Source organism: Geotrypetes seraphini, chromosome 5 (genome assembly GCF_902459505.1).
Source record: "Geotrypetes seraphini chromosome 5, aGeoSer1.1, whole genome shotgun sequence".
In the NCBI taxonomy this organism is placed as follows: Eukaryota; Metazoa; Chordata; class Amphibia; order Gymnophiona; family Dermophiidae; genus Geotrypetes; species Geotrypetes seraphini.
The window spans coordinates 71,500,293-71,524,630 of record NC_047088.1 but is presented as its reverse complement, the minus strand read 5'-3'; the positions used below and the strand labels follow the sequence as shown (position 1 = coordinate 71,524,630).

General features: G+C 48.1%; 1 protein-coding gene across 3 annotated transcripts in view; it reads left to right on the top strand.

Moving 5' to 3' along the window:
- The window catches only part of OCRL (OCRL inositol polyphosphate-5-phosphatase), a 140,296-nt gene that overhangs the window by 38,587 nt on the left and 77,371 nt on the right, over window positions 1-24,338 (top strand). For all 3 annotated transcript variants that reach the window (XM_033944920.1, XM_033944918.1, XM_033944919.1), the window contains exons 10-11: window positions 2,950-3,067; window positions 12,186-12,302. In XM_033944920.1, the coding sequence (XP_033800811.1) occupies window positions 2,950-3,067; window positions 12,186-12,302 (235 nt within the window). The remainder of the gene's footprint in view (window positions 1-2,949; window positions 3,068-12,185; window positions 12,303-24,338) is intronic.

Genomic DNA, 24,338 nt, shown 5'->3' with positions numbered 1-24,338 from the left:
TATCCAAATTTCAGTAATTTTATTGAACCTCGAGTGTGGTCTGATCACGCTCCTCTTTCTTTGTTGTTGAAAGTGGGCCTGGAAAGAGGTGGCCTTTGTATGTGGCATCTGAATGATTTCCTACTGCGAGACCGGATGACCTTGTCGTTGCTGGAGGCTGATGTTAAGGATTTCTTTGCCTTTAATGATACGGGAGAGGTTAGTGCGAGTGTCCTTTGGGAAAGCTTTAAGGCCACTCTGCGAGGTTGTTGTATTTCTCGGGGGTCCTGTTGCAACCAGTGCCGGGTTGCTCAACGGTTGGAGTTGTTGGCCCGTCTTCTACGGTTGGAGTAGAATAATAAACGAGCTCCTATGGCAGAGGGTCACGTGGTCTTGGCAGCTTGTCAATGGGATTTGCAAGAGCTTGATTTGGAGGGCATGGCATGGGCCCTACAGCAGTAACGACAACAGTTCTTTGAGTGGGAAGGTCGGGCAGGCTGCTTGTTGGCTTCACAGCTGTGACAGACCTAGGCTTGTCACATCATTACTCGGGTCACGGATATGGCGGGACAACTTCAATCAGAGGAAGCTGCTATTCGCCGGGCCTTTTTGTCTTTTTATCAGCAGTTGTACACCCCTGAGACTGTGGCTTCTGAGGTGGAGATTGAGACTTTCCTCTCGGGGGTCCATCTGCCTCGACTGGCGGAGATTGATGCGGCTTGACTTTCTTCTCCTATCCTGCCTGAGGAGTTCTTGGAGGCCATTAGACATCTGTCCACTACCAAGGCTCTCGGCATTGATGGTTTTTTTGCCCTTATTCTACAAAGAAATGGAGCCTTACCTTGTGGACCCACTTACGCGTTTGTTTAATTCCTTTTTGGAGGTGGAGAGTTTGCTGTACTCATTTCGTCAAGCGGCAGTCTCCCTCCTCCTTAAACCAGGCAGAGATCCCCTCCTTTGTGGTTCCTATAGACGTATCTCACTACTGGGAGTTGATTATAAGCTGTTTGCTCGTATTTTGGCGGTACGTTTGCAATTTTCAGTCTTTGGTGGAAGTACTTCGGGTATTGGAACAGTATGGTACCGTAGTGGGATTTAAAATTAATGTTACTAAATCTGAATTGCTTAAGGTGTCCCTTCCCGATATTTCCGTAGCTGACTTGCGCAGGGCTTTTTTGTTTCGCTGGGCAGCTAAGTCGATCCGGTACCTTGGGGGTTCGTATTTTGAGGACTCTGGATGACCTTTTTCACCTCAATTATCCCCCTCTATTGCGGACTGTCTTTGTTGATCTTGACCGCTGGGAAGGCTTACGATTATCTTGGTTGGGCCAGATTAATGCTTTGCGAATTAATGTGTTACCCCGTTTTTTGTATCTATTCTCCTGCCTGCCTCTCTCAACTCATAAATAGTTCTTGCTTAGACTTCAGCGGAGGGCTTTTGCCTGTGTCTGGACACACAAACCGCCTATGGTGCGAAGGGAGCATATGTACTGGGATAGATTCCATGGAGGTATGGGTGTCCCTGACTTCCATAATTAATACTATGCTGCCCAATTAAGAAGTGCTATTTCATTGGGCTTTCCCGTCCCGGCACTGGGTTTCTCTTGAACAAGCCCTTCAGCCCACCTTTCCACTTGTGGCTTTCTCTTGAAACTATTTGGGACATATTGAAGGGGGCCCCCTATGAGATGGCATACACCTTGCAGATTTGGGAACATGTTAGGCGGGTTTGGTTCCCATGACAGCGTTACTTTTACGCTACTCCAATTCAATTTTCCCCTGGGTTTCTCCCAGCCAGTGACAGGAATATTTCAACGCTGGGAACAGGAGGGGCTCCGTGTGCTGGGTCAGTTGGTCATTGGGGGAGAATTGGTCCTCTTTGACGCTTTAAGAGATACTTATGAACTCCCAGCGACGGACCTTTTTGCGTATACCCAGCTTCGTGATTTTTTTGAGAAAAAGGGTGCTTCCTGAGTAGGAGAGGGAGCAGATTCTGCCTTCCTTCAGGTCTTTTGGTTGGGATCTGGGGTGGGACTTATTTCCCATTTATATAAAGCTCTCTTCTACACTCGCCCCCAGGTTAGATCTTATGAACACAAATGGGAAGCCCTGCTGGGTAGGACCCTGGACTTCCACCAGTGGAAGCAGCTTTATGGCTCATTGCTTCGGGTCTCCTTAGCCTCACCATTGCTTGAACAGGGTTATAAGATGCTATACCAGTTTTATTACACACCTGAGACACTATCGTATCTACGCTTGTGGTGATGGTCACTAATGGCGTAACTGTGTGGGGTTGGGATCTTTTGGGCATGTATGGTGGGACTGTCTCCAGGTTGTGCCATTTTGGAGGATGGTGCGACAGTTGGTGTCTAATGTTTTATGCTTACCTATCTTGTTCCAAATGGAAGTGTTTTTACTTAATCACCCTGTGTTAGGCCTACATCATGAACAAACCCAATTTGTGGCCCTGGTTGCTAAGGCGGCCAGGCTTTTTGTGGCCACTTTTTGGAAACAAGATGCATTGCCCAGCCGTTCTGATCTCTTGCTTAAAGTGGATCAGATCTATTTGATGTCTAAATTGACTGCTTTAAAAAATGAAACTTGTGGTGCTTTTCGACGTTATTTGGCATTTATATGGCATTTGGAGAGGTTTTTCCTAATTGCTGTCTTTTATTTTACTCTTAGACTATTGCCATGGTTTCCTTGTGTTATGTATCACTTGGTTGGGTGGGGTGTCTGCTTTGTTGGGGGTTGTTCTTTTGCTGTTGGCATTCTGCCTGTGTATTGTTTTGGCTTTGATAAATAAAAACTTGTTTAAAACCAAAAAAAAAAAAAAAAGAATAAAGTGATCTTGAGCTTAATTTCCCCTTTGAGCAACAGTAAATGTGCAGTGATATCCGGCAACCTCTTAAATAATAAGTCTGCACACACTGGCATCAAAAAGACACTTATAAATTGCTTTGTCTTCAGATTTCAGGAGCTAGACCTAAGCACAGAAGCCTTTTTTTACTTGGACTCGGGAAAGAAAGAGCAGGAATGGCTGGAAGCTGTGGAGAAAGGCTTGTACCCAAAAACTAGATACAGAAAGGTAAGAAAACCAGCAGTTACTTGCCTAGGGCAATAGAGAGGAAAAAGGTTAATTCTACATATTATCATAGTTCTTCATTCATTGTAAGTGCCACACAGTCTCCTGGGAGAACAGTGAGGATTATGGTAGTTGGTCAATGCTTCTAGAGACAGTTTAATTCTTTATATGCACAGGATACCATTTGAGATTAAGTTCAAAACACTATGAATTTCACCATTTTATTTAACTAGTGCTAGGCATAATATTTGTTCTAGTGCAATAGGTGTGTCGTTCTGGAGAAGTGGGTTATATCCCATTGCTCGCGAGCCTTGCAGATGGAATCCACTCTAGATTTTTTCTGAATCCTTCCTAGTTCACAGAGGGTTCTGCTGCCCCCTATAGTTTTTTCCTAATGCACTCAAGCCAGAAGGAGTGTAATTGATCTGCTCAGCTTATTTCTTTATTTTTTGTCAGTTTTTTTTGAGGGGGGGAAGTGGGGGGGTTTCTTCACAGTCTATCCTCAAAAGTCACTTTCCTAAGTATTGACGTTCTTTAAACACATCAACACCGGTGTTGTCCTTCTGTGCAGGTTGTGTTCCTTACTGGGTATGCATCCTCTTTGAGATCTCCCGCCCCTTGGCACCCTGCACCACTATTGATACCCGCTCATCTCAGGTATTGGTGCAGGATATTTGTTCCAGGATCGATGACCTTATCCATTGCTTCGCATAGGTTACCTCGACTATGAGAATGTTCCTTTTCATTGGAACAGTACCGAACATGTAAGGTATTGATGCCGTCAATGATTCTCTTCATTGGCGCATTGATCACCAGTAAACACCAATTTCTTTGTCAACCTCTCCAGACCGGTACAGGCTTCACTGATGGGCAACATTTGGTTATAGTACTTAATAGCTGTCCCTCCCTCTATCTAACAGTCTTCTCTCAGTCTCCAATCAGGTGGTTCGGTGAGCTGTGCCCATCTCTCCTTGTTAGAGCTGTTGGAATTTGTTTAGGGATCCTTGTCCCCATTCTGGTGCCGGACTGAACTTGGAGGGGCCCTGTTTGGGGGGTCTGTCTGACCGGGGGGCGGTGTCACACCCGGTGGGTCTTGTACTGGGTTCCTCCCCCCCTTCCTCAGCTGTAAGCTTTGCCACCAATACAAAACAATAAATAACACGCTTACATGAAACACTATAAATGAAATCAAAATAACTATTAAAAAAGTTTCTAATTCATGGTATCATGTGTGGAAAGCTTGTTCTCAGAGACATGGAGGAAAAAGGGGAACTAAGTCCCCAAAAAACCTCACCACCCAATCATTGCAGTACTTCCACTTTCAAAGTAATGATATTGCACAAAGCATTAAATGATGAATAAACAACACTTATCTTATTATATAAAGTTCTTTGGCTTTGACATGCCATGTTTCATTGTTTCTTCAGGAACCCAAACGGAGCCTTTAAAAGACAAGAGTCTTCTATACTGGGTGTCAGTCTTTTCTGAAGCTCATAAGTCAGTGTATAACAAATTCCACTCCTCTGCATATAGCTTTGAGAGTCAGTGGAGTCTGTTATGTTAAAAAAAAAACAAAAAACAACCACCCTGAAGCAGTGCTGGTCTGAAGGGAGCCTTCCCTTGTCTGTTATTGCTTTTTTTTTTTTACTAACCAGCACTTTGTATTTTAGCAAGCTTACGTATTGCGCAAAGAGCACTTTCACCGGGAGAAAGTGCTCATTGTGCTACAGACGTGAAGCACTCGCGGCCAGCCTGTGCAAGCAGTGTGCAGGCCGCCGCAAAGGGGAAACCTCGTTGGCATTGGCGTCCAGGCTTCCCTTTTGCGATTGTTTCGCTTGCCGGCAGCTGACAGCGGGTAAGCCCGGGCTTCCCCCATCTACCAATGGTCAGGGTAAAAAGGATTCCCTTACTGCCGATGTTGCTAGGGATTTCCTTACCGCTGCTGCTGGCTTGCCTGCTTTAACAGCTGGGACAGTTCAGGCTTCCCAGAGACTACAGGCCTTGGAGGGGTTGTTTTTGGCGGGAACCTCTTCATTTTTGGCAGGAAGCACCTCCATTTTGTCTGCAGCCTCAGGTGACCTGGGCAGGGGCAAGTTTCTAGTGGGTCCTTTGCTTTGGCAGTGAGTCCTATTGGGCCGCCAGGGGGGTTTTCCCTTGATTTTCTTTTTGCCTTGTGCAAGGCTTACTTTCAAGCAGCCGGGGGTCCTGCTTCTGCCCAAGGGGGTCTCGGGATTTTTTCCCCCTCTGCTTCCACTCCGGTTCAGCCCTTTTCAGCGTCAGTTGTGTCTCTGCCTTCTCCCTCATCCAAGCAGCCGCGAATGGCTTGGGATGAGGATTTTGTTTCTGAGAAGCATTTTCTGTGGATGAGGATCTGGATCTTTTGGGAGACCTCCAGGATCCTTTCAGGGGGCCGGATGCTGGTACGGGGCCTTTGTGGTTCCGTCTACCGGTGAAGATGCATCTGTGGTGCGCATTTTTCAGCAGGACGAACTCCCGGAGCTGATTCTTCAGGTCTCCTTGGTGTTGCGCTTCTAGGAGGAGATGCAGGAGACCCCATGTGTGGTGGACCCTCTGCTTCGGTCCACCTTCTGCTCTGGATCCCGCTCTTTTCCCCATGCATCAGGATATTCGGGATATTGTCCTGGTGCAGTGGAAGACGCCAGAGGCGCCTTTTCATTTTGAACTCTCCATGGCTCGTCTGTATCCCATCCCAGAGGCACCAGTCATGGACGTGGTGGTCTCCACTTTCGCCAAGCGGCATACGGTGCCCATAGAGGGCAGCTCAGCCTTATGGGACTCTGAGGTACGTAAGTTGGAGGCCCTTCTTAAGCAGAATTTTGATGTCTCTGCATTAGGGGTCCAGGCGGTCATGTGTGGTAATCTTGTGACTCGGGTCATGTTTCAGTGGGCCAAGCGTGTCCTTGACCGTGAGTCAGATGATTGGTCCTTGGTGGATCAGGAGGTGGCAATAATTGAGATGGCTGCCTCTTATTTCTCGGATGCCTTGTATGACTTGTTGCGGATGTCTGCCAAGTCCATGTCTCTCGGGGTGGCTGCACATCGTACCTTGTGGCTTTGTTCTTGGGCAGCTGATGTGGCATCTAAGACTAAATTGACAAAATTTCCCTTTCGAGGGTCTTTTTTGTTTGGAAAGTATATGGACAAGTTAGTTCAGACCTTGATGGACTCTAAAGTGAAGCCAATGAAGCCTTCCTGAAGGCCATGCCTGTCCTTCTGCAAGGAGTGGCACTGCTAGGGGGCATTTGTGTGAGTTCCGCAGATATTACCCTGGTCAAGAGGCTGCATCCTTCCCAGCCTCTGGATCGTCCCGAGGTCGCTTCCTTCAGCGCATGCAGTCCTGTCGGGGGAACGTGTTTCCTCTGCTGGCCCCTCTGCCACCCAACCCGCTCAGTGACTCCTTGCTGGCACCTACCTTGGTTGCAGTGGGTGCTCGGCTGCGAGATTTATACCAGGGATGGGCTGAGATCACATCAGATCAGTGGGTCCTGGAGGTGATTCGGGACGGTTACGTGCTGGAGTTTTCCCCACTCGTTGCCAGATCTCTTCTTGCCTCTCCTTGTCAGGTAGCATGGAAGAAGCAAGCTTTTCACCAGACGCTTCACAGATTGCTAGATCTCTCTGAGGTAGTGCCTGTGCCTCCATCGGAGTGGGGCACCGGTCAGTACTCCATTTACTTTGTGCTGCCCAAGAAAGAGGAGATCTTTTGGCCCATCTTGGATCTGAAGGGGGTCAACAGGGCTCTGCGAGTTCTATCTTTTCGCATGGAAACCCTTTGATTGGTCATTGTGGTGTAACATCAGTATACTGTACTGACCTGAGGAAATAGGTTTTGGCCTTTTAAAGCTTATTGAAAAATGTATTAGTACAATAAAATGACATCTTATTTTCCATTTTTTTTTTTTTTTTCTATTTGCTAATTTGTAAAGTGGTGGTGGTTTGTCAGTTTTTTTTCAAATTTACATCTATCTTTATAGCTTGCACAGTATTAGGGGACATCTGACATTGTTTCTGTGGTGTTGCATTGTATGCAGAGTCTGGCTTCTTGGTTGTTCAGTTTAACTTTACATATTTCTATATTTTTAATTTGTAGATACTTATCCCATGCTTGGTGAGTGTTTGTGTAAAAGAGGCCAGTTATTCTGATAGCATTGAATGTCTGTGTACGAGGACTACCGTATTTTCGCGGATATAACGCGCGCGTTATACGCGTTTTTACCTACCGCGCACACCCCCCGCGCGTTATATGCCTGAGCGCGGTATACAAAAGTTTTTAAACATAGTTCCCACCCCGCCCGACGCCCGATTCACCCCCCCAGCAGGACCGCTCGCACCCCCACCCCGAACGACCGCTCGCACGCGCTCCCACCCGCACCCGCATCCACGATCGGAGCAAGAGGGAGCCCAAGCCCTCTTGCCCGGCCGACTCCCCGACGTCCGATACATCCCCCCCCGGCAGGACCACTCGCACCCCCACCCCGAAGGACCGCCGACTTCCCGACAATATCGGGCCAGAAGGGAGCCCAAACCCTCCTGGCCATGGCGACCCCCTAACCCCACCCCGCACTACATTACGGGCAGGAGGGATCCCAGGCCCTCCTGCCCTCGACGCAAACCCCCCTCCCCCCCCAACGACCGCCCCCCCCAAGAACCTCCGACCGCCCCCCCAGCTGACCCGCGACCCCCCTGGCCGACCCCCACGACCCCCCCACCCCCCTGCCCCGTACCTGTGGTAGTTGGCCGGACAGACGGGAGCCAAACCCGCCTGTCCGGCAGGCAGCCAACGAAGGAATGAGGCCGGATTGGCCCATCCGTCCTAAAGCTACGCCTACTGGTGGGGCCTAAGGCGCGTGGGCCAATCAGAATAGGCCCTGGAGCCTTAGGTCCCACCTGGGGGCACGGCCTGAGGCACATGGTCGGGTTGGGCCCATGTGCCTCAGGCCGCGCCCCCAGGTGGGACCTAAGGCTCCAGGGCCTATTCTGATTGGCCCACGCGCCTTAGGCCCCACCAGTAGGCGGAGCTTTAGGACGGATGGGCCAATCCGGCCTCATTCCTTCGTTGGCTGCCTGCCGGACAGGCGGGTTTGGCTCCCATCTGTCCGGCCAACTACCAAAGGTACGGGGAAGGGGGGGTGGGGGGGTCGTGGGGGGCGGCCAGGGGGGTCGCGGGTCGACTGGGGGGGCGGTCGGAGGTTCTTGGGGGGGGCGGTCGTTGGGGGGGAGGGGGGTTTGCGTCGAGGGCAGGAGGGCCTGGGATCCCTCCTGCCCGTAATGTAGTGCGGGGTGGGGTTAGGGGGTCACCGTGGCCAGGAGGGTTTGGGCTCCCTTCTGGCCCAACTACACAAAGGTACGGGGAAGGCGGGTGGGAGTGTCGTGGGGGTCGGCCAGGGGGGTCGCGGGTCGGCTGGGGGACGGGCGGAGGTTCTTGGGGGGGGGGGCGGTCGTTGGGGGGAGGGGGTTTGCGTCGAGGGCAGGAGGGCCTGGGATCCCTCCTGCCCGTAATGTAGTGCGGGGTGGGGTTAGGGGGTCGCCGTGGCCAGGAGGGTTTGGGCTCCCTCCTGGCCCGATATTGTTGGGGAGTCGGCGGTCCTTCGGGGTGGGGGTGCGAGTGGTCCTGCCGGGGGGGGGGAATGTATCGGACGTCGGGGGGGGCATCAGGCTTTCAGGATGGGGACAGACCTTCAAGGGGGGACAGGACTTCAAGGGGGGACAGTGCACGGAAAGTCAGGGGGGTGAACGGAGAGTCGGGACAGCGCACGGAAAGTCAGGGCAGTGCACGGAAGTCAGGGGGGGCGAAAGGAGCGTCGGGCATCATGCGCGGTATACCCGTGAGCGCGGTATACAAAAGTTTTTGTTCATATCATCGTGATTTCTGCGCGCTATACCCGTGTGCGCGTTTTACACGGGTGCGCGTTATATCCGCGAAAATACGGTAATCGAAAAGTAATGAGACTGCCTCTGTTTTTCTTTCCAAGAAGTAGATGTGGCAACATTGTGTTGGTTTTTGTGAAGCTCTTACATCTATGTATCTGAACTGCTGTTGGACTTCCATAGTTTTCATTGTTGGGTTACAGCAAGAGAGAGAATTTCATAGGTTTCATCATGGCAGATGATGAAAACATGTCTGTGACAAGTAAACTTCCACTAACTGGTTCTTTAATTACACCTCCTTAAATATTAAATTCTCAAATGAATGAAACAATGTTGATTCAAAAGCTAAGTCTCAATTTTCACAAGATGTTATAAATTTATGAATATATTTATAAAATTGATTTTAAGAATAAGCACTGGCACTTTAAATAGGAAATGAAATGAAACAAAAAATTGCATAAAATTAACTAAAATTCACAAAAACAGATTAGATATAGATGAATTGATAAACACCGGTTTTTAAGTTCTGATGAGGTCAGTCACCACACAGGCTCTTCTGTTGAGAGTTTAAGTGTGGCATACTGAGGAACTTCGGTGGAACAAATAGATATATAAGAAGTTACTATTCAGGATTTCAGAATTTAATATTTAAGGAGGTGTAATTAAAGAACCAGTTAGTGGAAGTATTTAGTTAACTGGTGCCACTGTTTGTTGTGACAAGTAAACAGCACAGCTAATTGTTTCACCACTATATGTTTGCTGTAACGTTTCAAGAATTTCATTACCGCTCTTTCCAATTTTAATACAAAATTCAATCGCATACCTCTAGCATACTCTCACAGACACGTCTTCCTCATCTGCCATGATGAATCATATAAAGTTCTTCCTCTCGCTGTTACCCAACAATGAAGTCTACCCAACAATGAAGTCTGATCTGTGCAGGCAGTTGGTTGCATAAGCGTGGGACAATTGGCTATAGGAGCGCTTACGGCATTTGGTTGCAGGCAGTTGGCAGTCCAACTGCAGATTCAGATACATCGATGTATGAGCTTCACAAGAACCAACACAGTGTTACCACATCTATTTCTTGGAAAGAAAAACAGAGGCAGTCTTATTACTTTTAAATTAGGCCTTGTAGAATCAATCTGAAATAATCCACTTTGTTTAATAACTTGGAAGCAAGAGTATTTCTGAAACTTAATGCTAAACATGAACAGTTATAGTGGACATTGATATTGTTGTCTCTGTTTGGGATGTTTGGTTTCTCACTGAAAAGGTAATAAGCCATATCCTATAGGTTAATGTTAAGGGTTGCCTGTATAGGTTTCAAGGTTCCTTGAAATGACTGAGAGAAAAGTATTTATTTATTTATTCAATTTTTTATACCGTTCTCCCAGGGGAGTTCAGAATGGTTTTACATGAAATTTTCCTTGTCTGTCCCAGTGGGCTCACAATCTATTTGGGGCAATGGGAGGATTAAGTGATTTACCCAGGGTCACAAGGAGCAGCGTGGGTTTGAACCCACAACCTCAGGGTGCTGAGGCTGTAGCTTTAACCACTACGCCACTCTCTCCCTTTTACAAAGCTGCAGTAGCAATGCTGTCACTTTAAACACACTGAAGCCCTTCACTTCCTATGGGCTTTGGTGTGTCTATTGCAGCACCATTACTACCACGGCTTTGTAAAAGAGGCCCTAAGTTATTTGTGTTTGATATTCTGAGGGCTGTACTTGATTGAATTTTTCTTTTATGTGCTGGCTTTGTTTTGTTGCTTGGAAATGGACATTGTCTGTTCTTTAGCGTCCCTCCAGAACGGCACAGAAAACGGATGGGAATTTTTTTGTCTCTTTTGCTGCCCGGACAGAATTTGAAGGACCCTCTTGGGGGTCCTACTGATCTCCGGGGTGCCACTCTCAAAAGGGTCAAGTCCCTTACCCCATTTCCCCCACCTCCCTAGGTTTTTCTGTGTTTAGAGGACCCTCAAGTGTATGCCTGGCCATTTGTCCGGCACAGACCACAGTTTAGAGTGCCTTGTGGGGTCTGCTCTCTTGAGACTCTGTGAGAAGTTAAGTTTAAAAAAAAAAACCCAACAAAAAAGACACAAGAAATAAATGGAGCATAAAGTGATCCTGAGGATGCCGTTTTTGTATGGCATTATTGTGCGTGAGTTGTTGGCGCATTCAGTATGAGAGCTTAAAAAAAAACAGCACAAGTGCGTTTTATGTGGGCGCCAAGTGTTGGATGCGGCTGGCAGGTGCACAAAATGTTCCGTCCGCCTCGAGGGGGCCCCGGCTTTGAGTGTCAACGTGTTAGGCATTCATTTACGCACGCACCACTTATCACCGGCAGGCACTGGTGACACCCGGGCCTCACCTGCCGCCCATGCTGGGGTTTCCTCGGCTGCTGGTGGTCCGGCAGATTCAGAAGCTCTGTCCAGACAGCAAAAGGGACAAGAAAAATCCCTATCTGTTTCTGTGCCAGTCTGGAGGGACTAAAAGAAATAAAATTAGCAGGTAAGGACCTAATTTCTTCTTTATGCTGTTTGGTTTCGCTTCACACTGAGAAAAGCACTAAATCAGTGTGCTGGTACCCCATTTTTTCCCTCCAAATAATGTTAGTTTACAGTGCATACATTTTTGAATGCACAAAATCACTGGGTTTTCACACTAAAAAGTATGTAATTTTGCTGTTTTTAAAGAAAATCTCATTTCACTCAGCACATAAATGTAGATAGTAACAAGAAATAAATCTTTAAAGTTTCAAATTGCAGTTCCAAGTGATTGATGAGAAAACAGCAAAAAAAACTAGGGAATTACTTTTTATTTATTGCCTGACCCTGTACATATAATTTTAAACAGATAACTTACCCATTTAAAGTTATATGCTCAGTTCTAACTGAATATTGCCCTTTTATTTTTTTTAATAAGAAAGGCATTCTAGAAATCCTTCATTCCAAAGAGCAAGGTACTTCCTAGTTCCAGAGAAACTAGACTTAAGGACTATCATAGACTTGGACACATTTCTCATGGAAGCAAACTTGAATTTTCTTACCTTAGACACCTAAACAAAGGAGACTGGCTGTGTAGAGTTTATAGTATTGTTGAATTGCAGCTTATGATAAAAATCTAATGTCCCCCTCCAGCTATGTTTCGGAGGGTATTTCGAATCTTGACACTACTGCATTTTTGTGAGTCTTGTGATGACTGTTATTCTCATACAATGCAATTTTGCAGATTCGGCTGATACGACTTGTTGGGATGATGTTACTTGTCTTTGCCAAGAAAGAACATTGCAAACATGTTCGAGATGTTGTGGCAGAAACAGTGGGCACCGGCATTATGGGGAAAATGGTGAGCATCTTTGTATTCCCACCCTGTGCTTTCTGTGCCTCTAGCAATACAGCAAGTGATTATACAGCTGCTGTTAACCAACTATTATTGTTTACATTCTATTTTTTTTTTAAATCTTAAAAGCATCTCCATGTATAAATAGGAGCATTTTGTGTGTTGGGAGATTTTAATATCCCTTTATGACCAGGGGAGGATGAATTAGAAAAGTACGTAGGATCAAGAGCTATTTCTAATGTTGGAGGTATGTTCTTTCACTCAAACTGTGAGAAATGAAACTCACATATATCAACAAACATATATCAAATTTCTAATAAAAAATATATATATAATATAATATATATTTTTATTGAAAGTGAAAAAGGTCACAACCAGACAGAATACAAACTCAGCAGCAGAAATGCAAAAAACTCCAAATACAAGAAATAGGCAACAAGATCAGCAATTCCACCAACCAAACCCAACCGAGATCCCGAAGGTATAAGCAGCACTATGTTATCCTGTGGGAGAGCTTGCAGGATTTGGTGTTCTCCTGAGTGGCTGTGGGGTGGGGGGGTGATTCCACACCTTCTTCTCAGCCAGCTACTTGTGCTTAGCTGGGCCTGTAGTTTCCTTGGTACCATGGGGATTGGGGGGGGGTGTCTGAGAATATGTGAGTTCTGTTGTTTGAAGTGGATGAGGATGTGTGTTTGGTGGCGAGTGATGTGGATGGTTGTTTTTGGGGACACTTATTTCAAAATGGTGGAAGGCCACTATAAAGCATATTTTAAAAAATCTCTCTTTTCTTATCATATATGGTGACTGTATATTAAGTTCCAAGAGAAGAAAGAGTTTTATTCTCTTTACTCCTGATGACATCACAGGCTTGAACCAGTCCTTCCTACCATTATTTAGACCAGTGTTCTTCAACCACCGGTCCATGGACCAGTGCCGGTCCACAGAAATTTCCTGCCGGTCCACAGGGCCAGCACGTGCATCAGGCCCAAAACAGTGTTCTTCAGCTGCCGGTCCACAGTGCGATCGATGAGGCGTTATCTTCGAGCCAGCTCCCTCTTCCTAACTGATTCAGTGCACAAAGCCACGGGCAGTGGCTCCTATGGCTCCTACGGGCATCCTGCGCCTGAACCGGAAGCCTTCTCTCTGATGTTGCAGCGTCAGAAGGAAGGCTTCCAGATGAGGTACGGGACGTGCAAAGTGCAATTAGCACTATTATCCCAGGACAAGCAGGCAGCATATTCTTAACGCATGGGTGACGTCACCGACGGAGCCCCGGTACGGACATTTTTCACTAGAAAGTTCTAGTTGGCCGCACCGCGCATGCGCGAGTGCCTTCCCGCCCGACGGAGGAGTGCGTGGTCCCCAGTTTCTTCGTTTCCGCGGAGCGAAGAAGACGCATGTGGTTTCAACGGCCGTTGAAAACATCCTTTTTGCCTTCCCGTTTTTTCTAATTTTTACTCTTTTTCCCACTTCGGGTTCTCTTTTTTATTCGATTCCAAAAAAAAAAAAAATCTCTCGATTTTCTCTATTTTTGAAACCGGCCTCAGCGGGGCCTGTTGTCACCATACATGCCTCCGGTTTTGATTTTGCGGAGGCCGTGTTTCTCTTCATGCCCCCTCAACCGGGCTTTAAGAAGTGCCAGCGGTGTGCACGCCAAATCTCCCTCACTGACCCACACAATTGGTGCCTACAGTGTTTGGGTCCAGAGCATCGGGCTGACACCTGCTCCCGCTGTGCCACTCTTAAGAAACGCACCTTAAAAAATCGGCAGATCCAGCAGAACATCCTTTTCGGTACCGGATCTGCTATGGAACCAGCCACGACATCGACGGTACCGCAAAAGACGGCACCGACCACTTCGACGACGCCCGATCCTTCCTCGGGGTCGCTGGCACCAGGTAAGCCGGCTAAGAAGCCTTCCACCTCCCTTGAGCGCCCACCTGCCACAGTGGCAACACCGGTCCTCCCAGCCTCACGCCGACCCCGCAAACGCTCCGCCCCGATCTCGGTGAGTGCCTCGTCATCGGCCTCCTCATCGCCGGGGCGTGGAGCAGCACCTATGGAACCGAAAAAGAAAAAAGCGGTACCGGTGCAACCCCTGGATGACCGCATCGCAGCCATACTCCAAGACAAATTGCAGGACCAGCTGCAGCAACAACTCCAATACCTGTTACCGACCCTATTGGCACCAGTGTTCCCGCTAAGGTGCGTTGGCCTGCGCGCGCGCACAAAATATTACATCGCAGCGCAAAGTTTCTCTTCACAGCGCACACACGCGTCGCAAAGGTAAGGGGAGGTAAGGTAAGGGGACGCATTGGGGGGATTGCACTTCCCCACAATTGCCATGCTTCGGTTCCTCTTCTTCCTTCCTTCCTCCCCCCCCCCCCCCCCCGCGGGACCCTGCGGCACCATCAACTCTTACTCCCTCTAATGTCGGCCCTGCAGCTCCAGACTTCCTCGCACCTTCTCCCCTCCCCCTTTGGATCGCTATTATTTTAAATGTTATAGCCGCGGAGCTGTATCCATCAGTGGAGATGTCTAACCTCGGCCTGCCCCGGAACTCTTACTGCAACAGTGACTTCCTGTTCCTGCCTAGACGGGCGGCTGCTGCAGTAAGAGTTCCGGGGCAGGCCGAGGTTAGACATCTCCACTGATGGATACAGCTCCGCGGCTATAACATTTAAAATAATAGCGATCCAAAGGGGGAGGGGAGAAGGTGCGAGGAAGTCTGGAGCTGCAGGGCCGACATTAGAGGGAGTAAGAGTTGATGGTGCCGCAGGGTCCCGCGGGGGGGGGGGGGAGGAAGGAAGGAAGAAGAGGAACCGAAGCATGGCAATTGTGGGGAAGTGCAGAGCTGCAGGGAAGAGTGTTGCGGTACCCAGCTGGAGGGAGAAGGAAGATGAGGGAGGGAATTAAAGGAGATGCCAGGGCTTGGAGCATAGGAGGAAGGTATGCCAGTCTAAGGGAAAAGGAAGGGGGAGATGTGAGAGCATGGAGGGGGAACGAAAGATGGAAGAAAAGGAAAGGAGAGAGATGCCAGAGAATCAGGGAAGGGGAGATACCAGACTATGAGGAGAGGTGTGGGAGAGGGAAGGCGAGGAGAGAGATGCCAGACCAATGGGGTGAAAGGAGAGATGGAAGGGGGAGGCATACAGTTTCTGGAAGGGGCATAGAAGGAGAGAAGATGCCATATAGGGGAAGAGAGACGGCAGACAGTGGATGGAAGGAAGAGAGTTACAAGAAGATGAGGAAAGGAGAAACCACAGAAGACAAAGGTAGAAAAAAATTTCTATTTATTTATTGCTTTAGGAGACATGTGTCACTGTTTCTGTGAAGCATTGTATGCAGAGTCCAGCTTCTTGCTGGTTCAATTTAACCTTTGTCTATGTATTTTTATTTTATCCCCCCTTTTACAAAACTGTGAAGCGTTTTTAGCGGTAGCAGCTCTGATGCTCAGAATTTTATGAGCATCAGAGCTGTTACCTCCGTAGCTAAAATCCACACTACAGTTTTGTAAAAGAGGGAGGGGTTAGTTTGTGATTACATATTCCTTACTAGGCGAAGGTGTTTTCTGTGTTCTGTGTGTTCGAAAGACATGGTTTTCTGTTAGGATTGACGGTGTAGGATTGATCTGTGCTGGTCTGGCTTGTTTAGTTTTACAATGGGTGTATTGATGTACTGCTCACTGCAATATGTAAGATGCTGCCTTTTCCTAGGTACTCATGTGTGACGTGTGGTTTGTTACTAAAAATCATGTTTTTCTTACAGATGGGGGGGGTGCCAAAAAATGATGGGCCCCGGATGTTACATATGCTAGGTACGCCACTGTATGTAAAGATACCAGAAAGCTGGCGTAGCAAAAACTTCTAAGTTTTGAGTATTTAACCCTCCCACAATCTCACGGGCACTCGTTTCAAGTTTATTGAGATTTTGATTTAAACGCAATATCAAATATTTTCAATGCATATAACAAAAATAAATTTGGGGAAATAAATAAAACCATTTGAACCAGTGTTCCCGCTAAGCTGCGCTGGCGTGCGCTGGCGCACAAAATATTACATCGCAGCGCACACGTTTCTCGTCACAGCGCACGATCGGAAGAGGCGTACGGCAGATGGCAGGGCGGCGAGAGGAGAATCGGGCGAGTTGGCTCATAACTTGCTGGCGCCCGATATTTTTGGCTCACGGTGAAAAAAGTTTGCTCACAACACCCGCCCGCTTAGAGGGAACACTGATTGGCACCACTTCTTTCGGTACCAGACCGGCCCGAGCCTCGCACCATCCCACCGGTGTCCACCCCCTCGGTGCCACTCAACACTTCCATGCCAGTCCTCTCGGCTGAACCACTCCGTTCTCGTCCTGTGGTACAGACCCGCTCTGAGGCCGATCCTCCTCGGGACCAGGAAGGGCACCTGTCTCCCCGGGACCGAGAACGACACCGCTCTTCCCGGGACCGGGATCAGCACCAGTCTTCCTCTCCCGGTACCGTCTCAATGCGCTCTGGCAAGTCTCTTTCTAAGACCCGCCACACCGAGCCTTCCTCCCCGATATCTCGGTGTGCGCACACTGACATCAGGGACCCGGACTTATGGGAAGAATCCCCTCCCGGTACCGAGGAGGACGCATCGTCCACAGACGAGGAACCCTCAGTGACCGATACCGCTTCCAAGCCTGAGCAATCCTCTTTCACCAAATTCCTCAGGGAGATGTCGGCGGCTCTTTCTATTCCTCTAGAGTCCGACTCCAAAAAGTCCCAGGCCTTTCTGGATGCCTTAGACTTTGAACAACCTCCCAAAGAGTTCCTCAAATTACCCGTCCATGACATACTGCGGGAAACTTTTTATAAAAATTGGGAAAATCCACTCACTGTCCCCGGAGCTCCTCGTAAACTTGACAGCCTATACAGGGTCTTCCCAATTCCGGGTTTTGAAAACCTCAGTTGCCCCACGAGTCTCTCCTAGTTGAGTCTACATTAAAGAAAACTCAGGGCTCCAGTGTTTATGCCTCCACCCCTCCTGGCAGAAAAGGCAAAACGATGGATAAGTTTGGCAAACGCCTTTATCAAAATGCAATGCTAGCCAACAGGGCAAATAATTACACATTTCACTTCTCATTTTATATGAAGCATCTCGTACAACAACTATCCGCCCTACAAAAATACATCCCTGAATGCAAAGTTCCACTCTTTCAACAACAAATTTCCAGCCTCCTTCAACTGCGGAAATTCATGGTGCGCTCTATATATGATTCATTTGAGCTGACCTCCCGAGCGTCTGCCATAGCTGTTGCCATGCGGCGTCTGGCCTGGTTGAGAGTATCTGATCTTGACATCAACCACCAAGACCGCCTAGCTAACGCACCCTCTCTTGGGGACGAACTTTTTGGGGAGTCCCTGGATTCAACCACCCAGAAGCTCTCAGCACATGAGACCAGATGGGACACTCTGGTAAAACCTAAAAAGAAGGCTCCACCTGCTCGTCCTTATAGACCACAATCCTCTTACCAGCGCAGGTTCTCAGCCAGGCCTCTCAACCCGCCCCAGCAGCAGCCTCGCAGACCTCGTCAACAACAACACACTCAGGCTCGCTCTCAATCTCACCAGCCTGCCAAGCCTCTTCCTCCGTCAAAACCGTCTCAGCCCTTTTGACTCCTTTCTCCAGGGCATAGCCAGTCTTCCGCCATCAATACCTCTTCCTCAGCCAATCGGAGGACGTCTCGAACTCTTCCTCAATCGTTGGGAGGTCATCACATCAGACCTGTGGGTCCTCAACATCATCCGCCATGGCTACTCTCTCAACTTCCAGACTCTTCCACCAAACAACCCTCCAATAGAGTCTGCATCTCACTCCTCCCAGTCCCTTCTCCTCCTAAGGGAGGTCCAATCCCTCCTTCTTCTCAATGCCATCGAAGAGGTTCCCACAGACCAAAGGGGTCAGGGATTCTACTCCCGCTACTTCCTGGTTCCCAAGAAGACAGGAGACCTTCGTCCCATCCTCGATCTCCGGGACCTCAACAAGTGTCTGGTCAAGGAAAAGTTCAGAATGCTCTCCCTGGCCACGCTTTATCCTCTTCTCTCTCAACACGACTGGCTATGTTCCCTGGACCTCAAAGAGGCCTACACTCACATTCCAATCCATCTGAATTCCCGTCGCTACCTCCGATTTCAGATTCAGCACCGCCACTATCAGTACAAAGTGCTACCCTTTGGCCTCCCATCATCGCCCAGGGTGTTCACCAAATGCCTTATTGTAGTGGCGGCCTTTCTCAGGTCTCACAACCTCCAGGTGTTCCCCTACTTGGACGATTGGTTGGTAAAAGCACCTACGTCTCCACTTGTGCTACAAGCCACTCAGTACACCATCTCCTTCCTCCATCTCCTGGGGTTCGAGATCAACTACCCCAAGTCGCATCTACTTCCCACACAGCGACTTCAGTTCATTGGAGCCGTTCTCGACACCACTCTCATGAGGGCGTTTCTCCCCTCCGACCGCCAACGGACCCTACTCCACCTCTGCCATCAGGTGCTCCTTCATCACTCCATTCCAGCTCGGCAGATGATGGTCCTCCTGGGCCACATGGCCTCAACGGTCCATGTGCTTCCTCTGGCGCAACTCCACCTCAGAACACCTCAATGGACTCTAGCCAACCAATGGTCACAGACCACGGATCCTCTTTCTCTTCCCATCTCTGTGACATCGTCTCTTCAGCAATCTCTTCAATGGTGGTTGAACTCATCCAATCTTTCCAGGGGTCTACTCTTTCATCTTCCCCCTCACTCCATGATCATAACCACAGATGCCTCCCCCTATGCCTGGGGAGCTCACCTGGGAGAACTTTGCACTCAGGGACTCTGGACCCCTCAGGAGCGTCAACATCACATCAATTTCCTGGAACTCAGGGCCATGTTCTATGCCCTCAAGGCCTTCCAGCACCTTCTCTACCCTCAGGTTCTTCTCCTGTGCACGGACAACCAAGTCGCCATGTACTACATAAACAAGCAAGGCGGCACCGGATCTCCCCTCCTCTGTCAGGAGGCCATCCACATCTGGACCTGGGCCACGGCCCGCAGTCTCTTCCTCAAGGCTGTCTATATCCAGGGCGAACAGAACTCCCTGGCCGACAATCTCAGCCGCATCCTTCAACCTCACGAGTGGACTCTGGATCCTCCCACACTCCGCTCCATCTTTGCCCGGTGGGGCACGCCTCAGGTGGACCTCTTTGCAGCTCCTCACAACCATCAGCTGCCCCAGTTCTGCTCCAGACTCTACTCTCCTCATCGTCTGACCCCGGATGCATTCCTGCTCGACTGGACGGATCGGTTCCTCTATGCCTTTCCTCCACTGCCTCTGATGTTGCGGACGCTATTCAAACTCCGCAGGGACAGAGCCACCATGATTCTCATCGCTCCTCGGTGGCCTCGCCAACACTGGTTCTCCCTCCTGCTCCAGCTCAGCTCCAGGGAGCCCATTCCTCTTCCTGTGTTTCCTACTCTACTTACACAGCAGCATCAGTCTCTACTACATCCCAATCTGTCATCGCTCCACCTGACAGCTTGGTTTCTCTCGGGCTGACCTCTTCAGAGAATCTGTCTCAGCCTGTCCGTCGCATTTTGGATGCCTCCAGGAAACCAGCCACCCTCCAATGTTACCATCAGAAGTGGACCCGGTTCTCCTCTTGGTGTCTGCTTCATCATCACGATCCCACCTCATTGGCGGTGGAAACCGTACTGGATTATTTGCTCTCTCTCTCCGACGCTGGTCTCAAGTCGACCTCAATCAGAGTCCACCTCAGTGCCATCACTGCGTTCCATGAGCCTATCCTCGGAAAACCTCTTACGGCTCATCCCCTGGTTTCCCGTTTAATGAGAGGCCTCTTCAATGTCAAACCACCTCTGAAGCCTTCTCCAGTCGTCTGGGACCTGAATGTGGTTTTATCTGCCCTCATGAAACCTCCGTTTGAGCCTCTTGCCACAACTTCACTCAAATTTCTTACATGGAAGGTGCTTTTCCTCATTGCCATCACCTCTGCCAGGAGGGTTAGTGAGCTGCATGCACTGGTTGCCGACCCACCTTTCACTGTTTTTCACCATGACAAGGTGGTTCTGCGTACCCATCCTAAATTCCTTCCCAAGGTGGTCTCGGAATTTCACCTCAACCAGTCCATTGTGTTACCTGTCTTTTTCCCTAAGCCCCATTCTCATCCTGGGGAACAGGCATTGCACACGCTGGACTGTAAGCGTGCCCTTGCTTACTACCTTGACCGTACCAGGGCTCACCGCTCATCTCCTCAGCTCCTTTTGTCCTTCGACCCTAACCGTATAGGTCGTCCTGTCTCCAAACGGACGCTTTCCAACTGGCTTGCTGCCTGCATTCAGTTCTGTTATGCTCGGGCCGGTCTCTCACTGAAAGGTACTGTCACGGCCCACAGGGTCAGGGCTATGGCTGCTTCTGTGGCTTTCCTCCGTTCCACGCCCATCGAGGAAATCTGCAAGGCTGCCACTTGGTCCTCAGTTCACATATTCACTACTCACTACTGTCTGGATACCTTCTCCAGACGGGATGGGCACTTCGGCCAATCTGTGTTACACAATTTATTTTCCTAATGGCCAACCATCCCCCCTCCCTCTCTGTTAGCTTGGAGGTCACCCATGCGTTAAGAATATGCTGCCTGCTTGTCCTGGGATAAAGCACAGTTACTTACCGTAACAGGTGTTATCCAGGGACAGCAGGCAGATATTCTTACGACCCACCCTCCTCCCCGGGTTGGCTTCTTAGCTGGCTTATCTTAACTGGGGACCACGCACTCCTCCGTCGGGCGGGAAGGCACTCGCGCATACGCGGTGCGGCCAACTAGAACTTTCTAGTGAAAAATGTCCGTACCGGGGCTCCGTCGGTGACGTCACCCATGCGTTAAGAATATCTGCCTGCTGTCCCTGGATAACACCTGTTACGGTAAATAACTGTGCTTTATGGGGGCGGGGTCTGGCCCACGACTTAGCTGTGTTCTTCAACCGCCGGTCCACGGACCGATGCCGGTCCACAGAATAAGTCTTTTATTTCTGCCGGTCCATAGGTGTAAAAAGGTTGAAAAACACTGATTTAGACTATCAATTCATTACATTACTTAATAAATTACTAAATAAATTAAGGCAATTAAAGAAGAGAATAATCTCCTCTTCCATAAAGACCATAGCAAAGAATTAATTCATTCTCTCTGCTATGGCCTTATCCTCCCTAAGCACCCCTTTTGATCATCCAACCGCCCCACGGATTCCCTCACAGTTTTTCTTTTTTGATGTACCTAAAAAAATAGTTATGAGTTTTTGTCTCTTTGAAAAGTTTCTCTTCATATTCTTTCTTCTCTTTATCAGTGCTTTGTATCTAACTTGCCAGTGCTTGTGTCTCCTCTTATCTTCATTCAGATCATTTTTCCATTCTTTAAAGGATTTTTTTTGGCTCTAATAGCCTCTTTTACTTCACCTTTTAATGATGCCGGCTTTCGTTTCCTCTTCTTTCCACCTTTACTAATACGTGGAATACATCTGGTCTGTGCTTCCACAATGGTATTTTTAAATAACATCTATGCCTGGTTTACAGTCCTAAACTTTGCAACTGATCCTTTTAGCTTCTTTTTAACCATTTTCCTCATTTTATCATAGTTGCCCTTTCAAAAATTAAATGCCTCTACAGTAGATTTCTTTTGCAACATCACTCCCGGTATCAGCTCAAATTTGATCACATTATGATCACTGTTTTTGTTTTTGGTTTTTTTTTTTTTTTTTTAAATCTTTAGAAATGAAGAATTGAGTGTGTCAGTCACCTGTAGTTTGATCTGTTGGTTGGCCAGACCATTCTCTTTTGTGTTTTACTCTTTTAGCAAATAAGGAGATAGTGAGATCTGAACATGAGAATGTATATTGGCTATCTGCCAAAAATTTGAGATTAAGATGTTAGAAGAAAAATGGTTACTTCTCTTGCAAAGTTAAATGAGAATATGTTTGTTTTGGTGAGTGAATGGTTTAAAACAGAGAAAAAACATGATATTGCATCATTGAAATTAGTTAAATCATGTCAGAAAGTGGATTACTGTCCTTGGAGAACAGAACCGATTCAGAAGTTGAGAAATGAGAAAGTATGGGCGTATTTAGAGGAAAACGCAAGATGTAGATGTCTCTGATAATTATTACTTTAGATTCCACCTGCTGCTACTACTACTACTACTACCTGCGCCAACTGAGAAAGATCAAACCCTACATCTCCAAACCTGACCTAGCTCAACGTCTGTACGCCTATGTACTCTCCAGGATAGAAAACTGTAACTCCATATTTAAGTGACCACTAAGGAACTTAAACGCCTCCAGCAGGTTCAAAACTCAGCAATTCGCCTCCTGTGCATCCTCAAGTATCGTGACCCCACCTCTTCAGCCCTCCAAGTAGAACATTGGCTACTGATCAACAAACGCTGCACATTCAAGGCACTGATAATAACTCACAAACGACTCCATCTCACCACACCAGTCTATATCACCTCCAAACCAGCAGTACACCCCTGCCTGCCCCCTCCGCTCTGAGGCAGAGAGGCGGCTATGCATCCCCCCAGAGAGATTTCTCCAGATGGAAATCATCCGTAAGCACTCCTATAGCAAATTGTCCCAAGCTTATGGAACCAACTGCCTGCACAGATCAGATCACTGAATTCATTGATGAGCTTCCGAAAAGCAGTAAAAACCTTCCTTTTCACCTGAACTATCTCCAGCAAGCAGTTCTCCTATACTCTTCTTCCGATGAATGCTGTTATACAATCAGCAGGAAACACCTCCAGTGACTGCTATGAACATCTCTCTGCATCCTGTCGTGTCCTACGCTACCATGGCTACAGGCAGTTTCCATTCCATGGCTGTCCTATGTAATGTACCATGAATGTCTAATATAACTGACTGAATGTGTCTACTGTAATCTACTGTGAATGTGTTTTTGTTACCCATTTTGAGATCATGGGAGGATGGGATAGAAATCTAAATAAATATCAAGTGTTTTGTAAACTGGAAAGAGATAAATTATAATTCAGTGCAATAGGTAACACATTCTAGAGACCAGTGGTTCCCAACCATGTCCTGGGGACCCCCAGCCACTCGGGTTTTCAAGATATCCCTAATGAATATGCATATGAGAGATTTGTATACCTGTCATTTCCATTGTATGCAAATCTGTGGAAAATGGGTCTCCAGGTTCGCCCTTACTTAGATGACTAGCTGATCAGAACACCCTCATTGTCTGAGGGATGGCTCACAGTGGAGAACCTGGTCTGGATTATCAATTTCAGAAAGAGCAATCTGATGCCCATGCTGTCACTGCAATATCTGGGAGTCCTCTTTGGCACGGCTGTGAGCCGTATCTGTCTACTAGAAGCCCGCAGGCAGAAACTGTGTGCCCAGATTTCTTCCCTTCTAGAACAACCGGCTCCTTCGGCATGAAACTACATCTTCAAGTTCTGGGATCCACGGTTGCCACGTTGGATGTGGTTCCTTGAGTCATGGTGCAAATGCGTCCTTTTCATCATTCTTTGATTTCTCGCAGGTGTTCACACAGGGATGCCTTACAGGCCTGTCTTCCTAAGTCTCTGGATGCTCGAGCATGCATGGACTGGTAGCTTGTCCCACAGTTGCTCCACAGGGGCATACCACTGCGAATTGCCTCCTGGATCGTGGTGATGACAGATGCCAGCCTTCTGCAATTGTTGTCCTGTTCAGGGGTATTGGATGCCCTCTCAGCAGAAATAGTCAATCAACCGATTAAAGCTCAGAGCCATTCGTCTAGCTCTCTGATAATAATAATAATTATTTTTTTTAATATACCGCCTAACCATTGGCGGTTCACAACAAATAAAAACTGATCATACAGCGAAGAATACAATTTATAATGGAAATACATCAGATAATAAAACATAAGAAATGGTTAAAATTTTAAAAAGACGATTGCAGAACTCTGGAGGGCCAAGCGGTCAGGGTCTACTCCAACAATGCGACTGCAGTAGCCTACATCA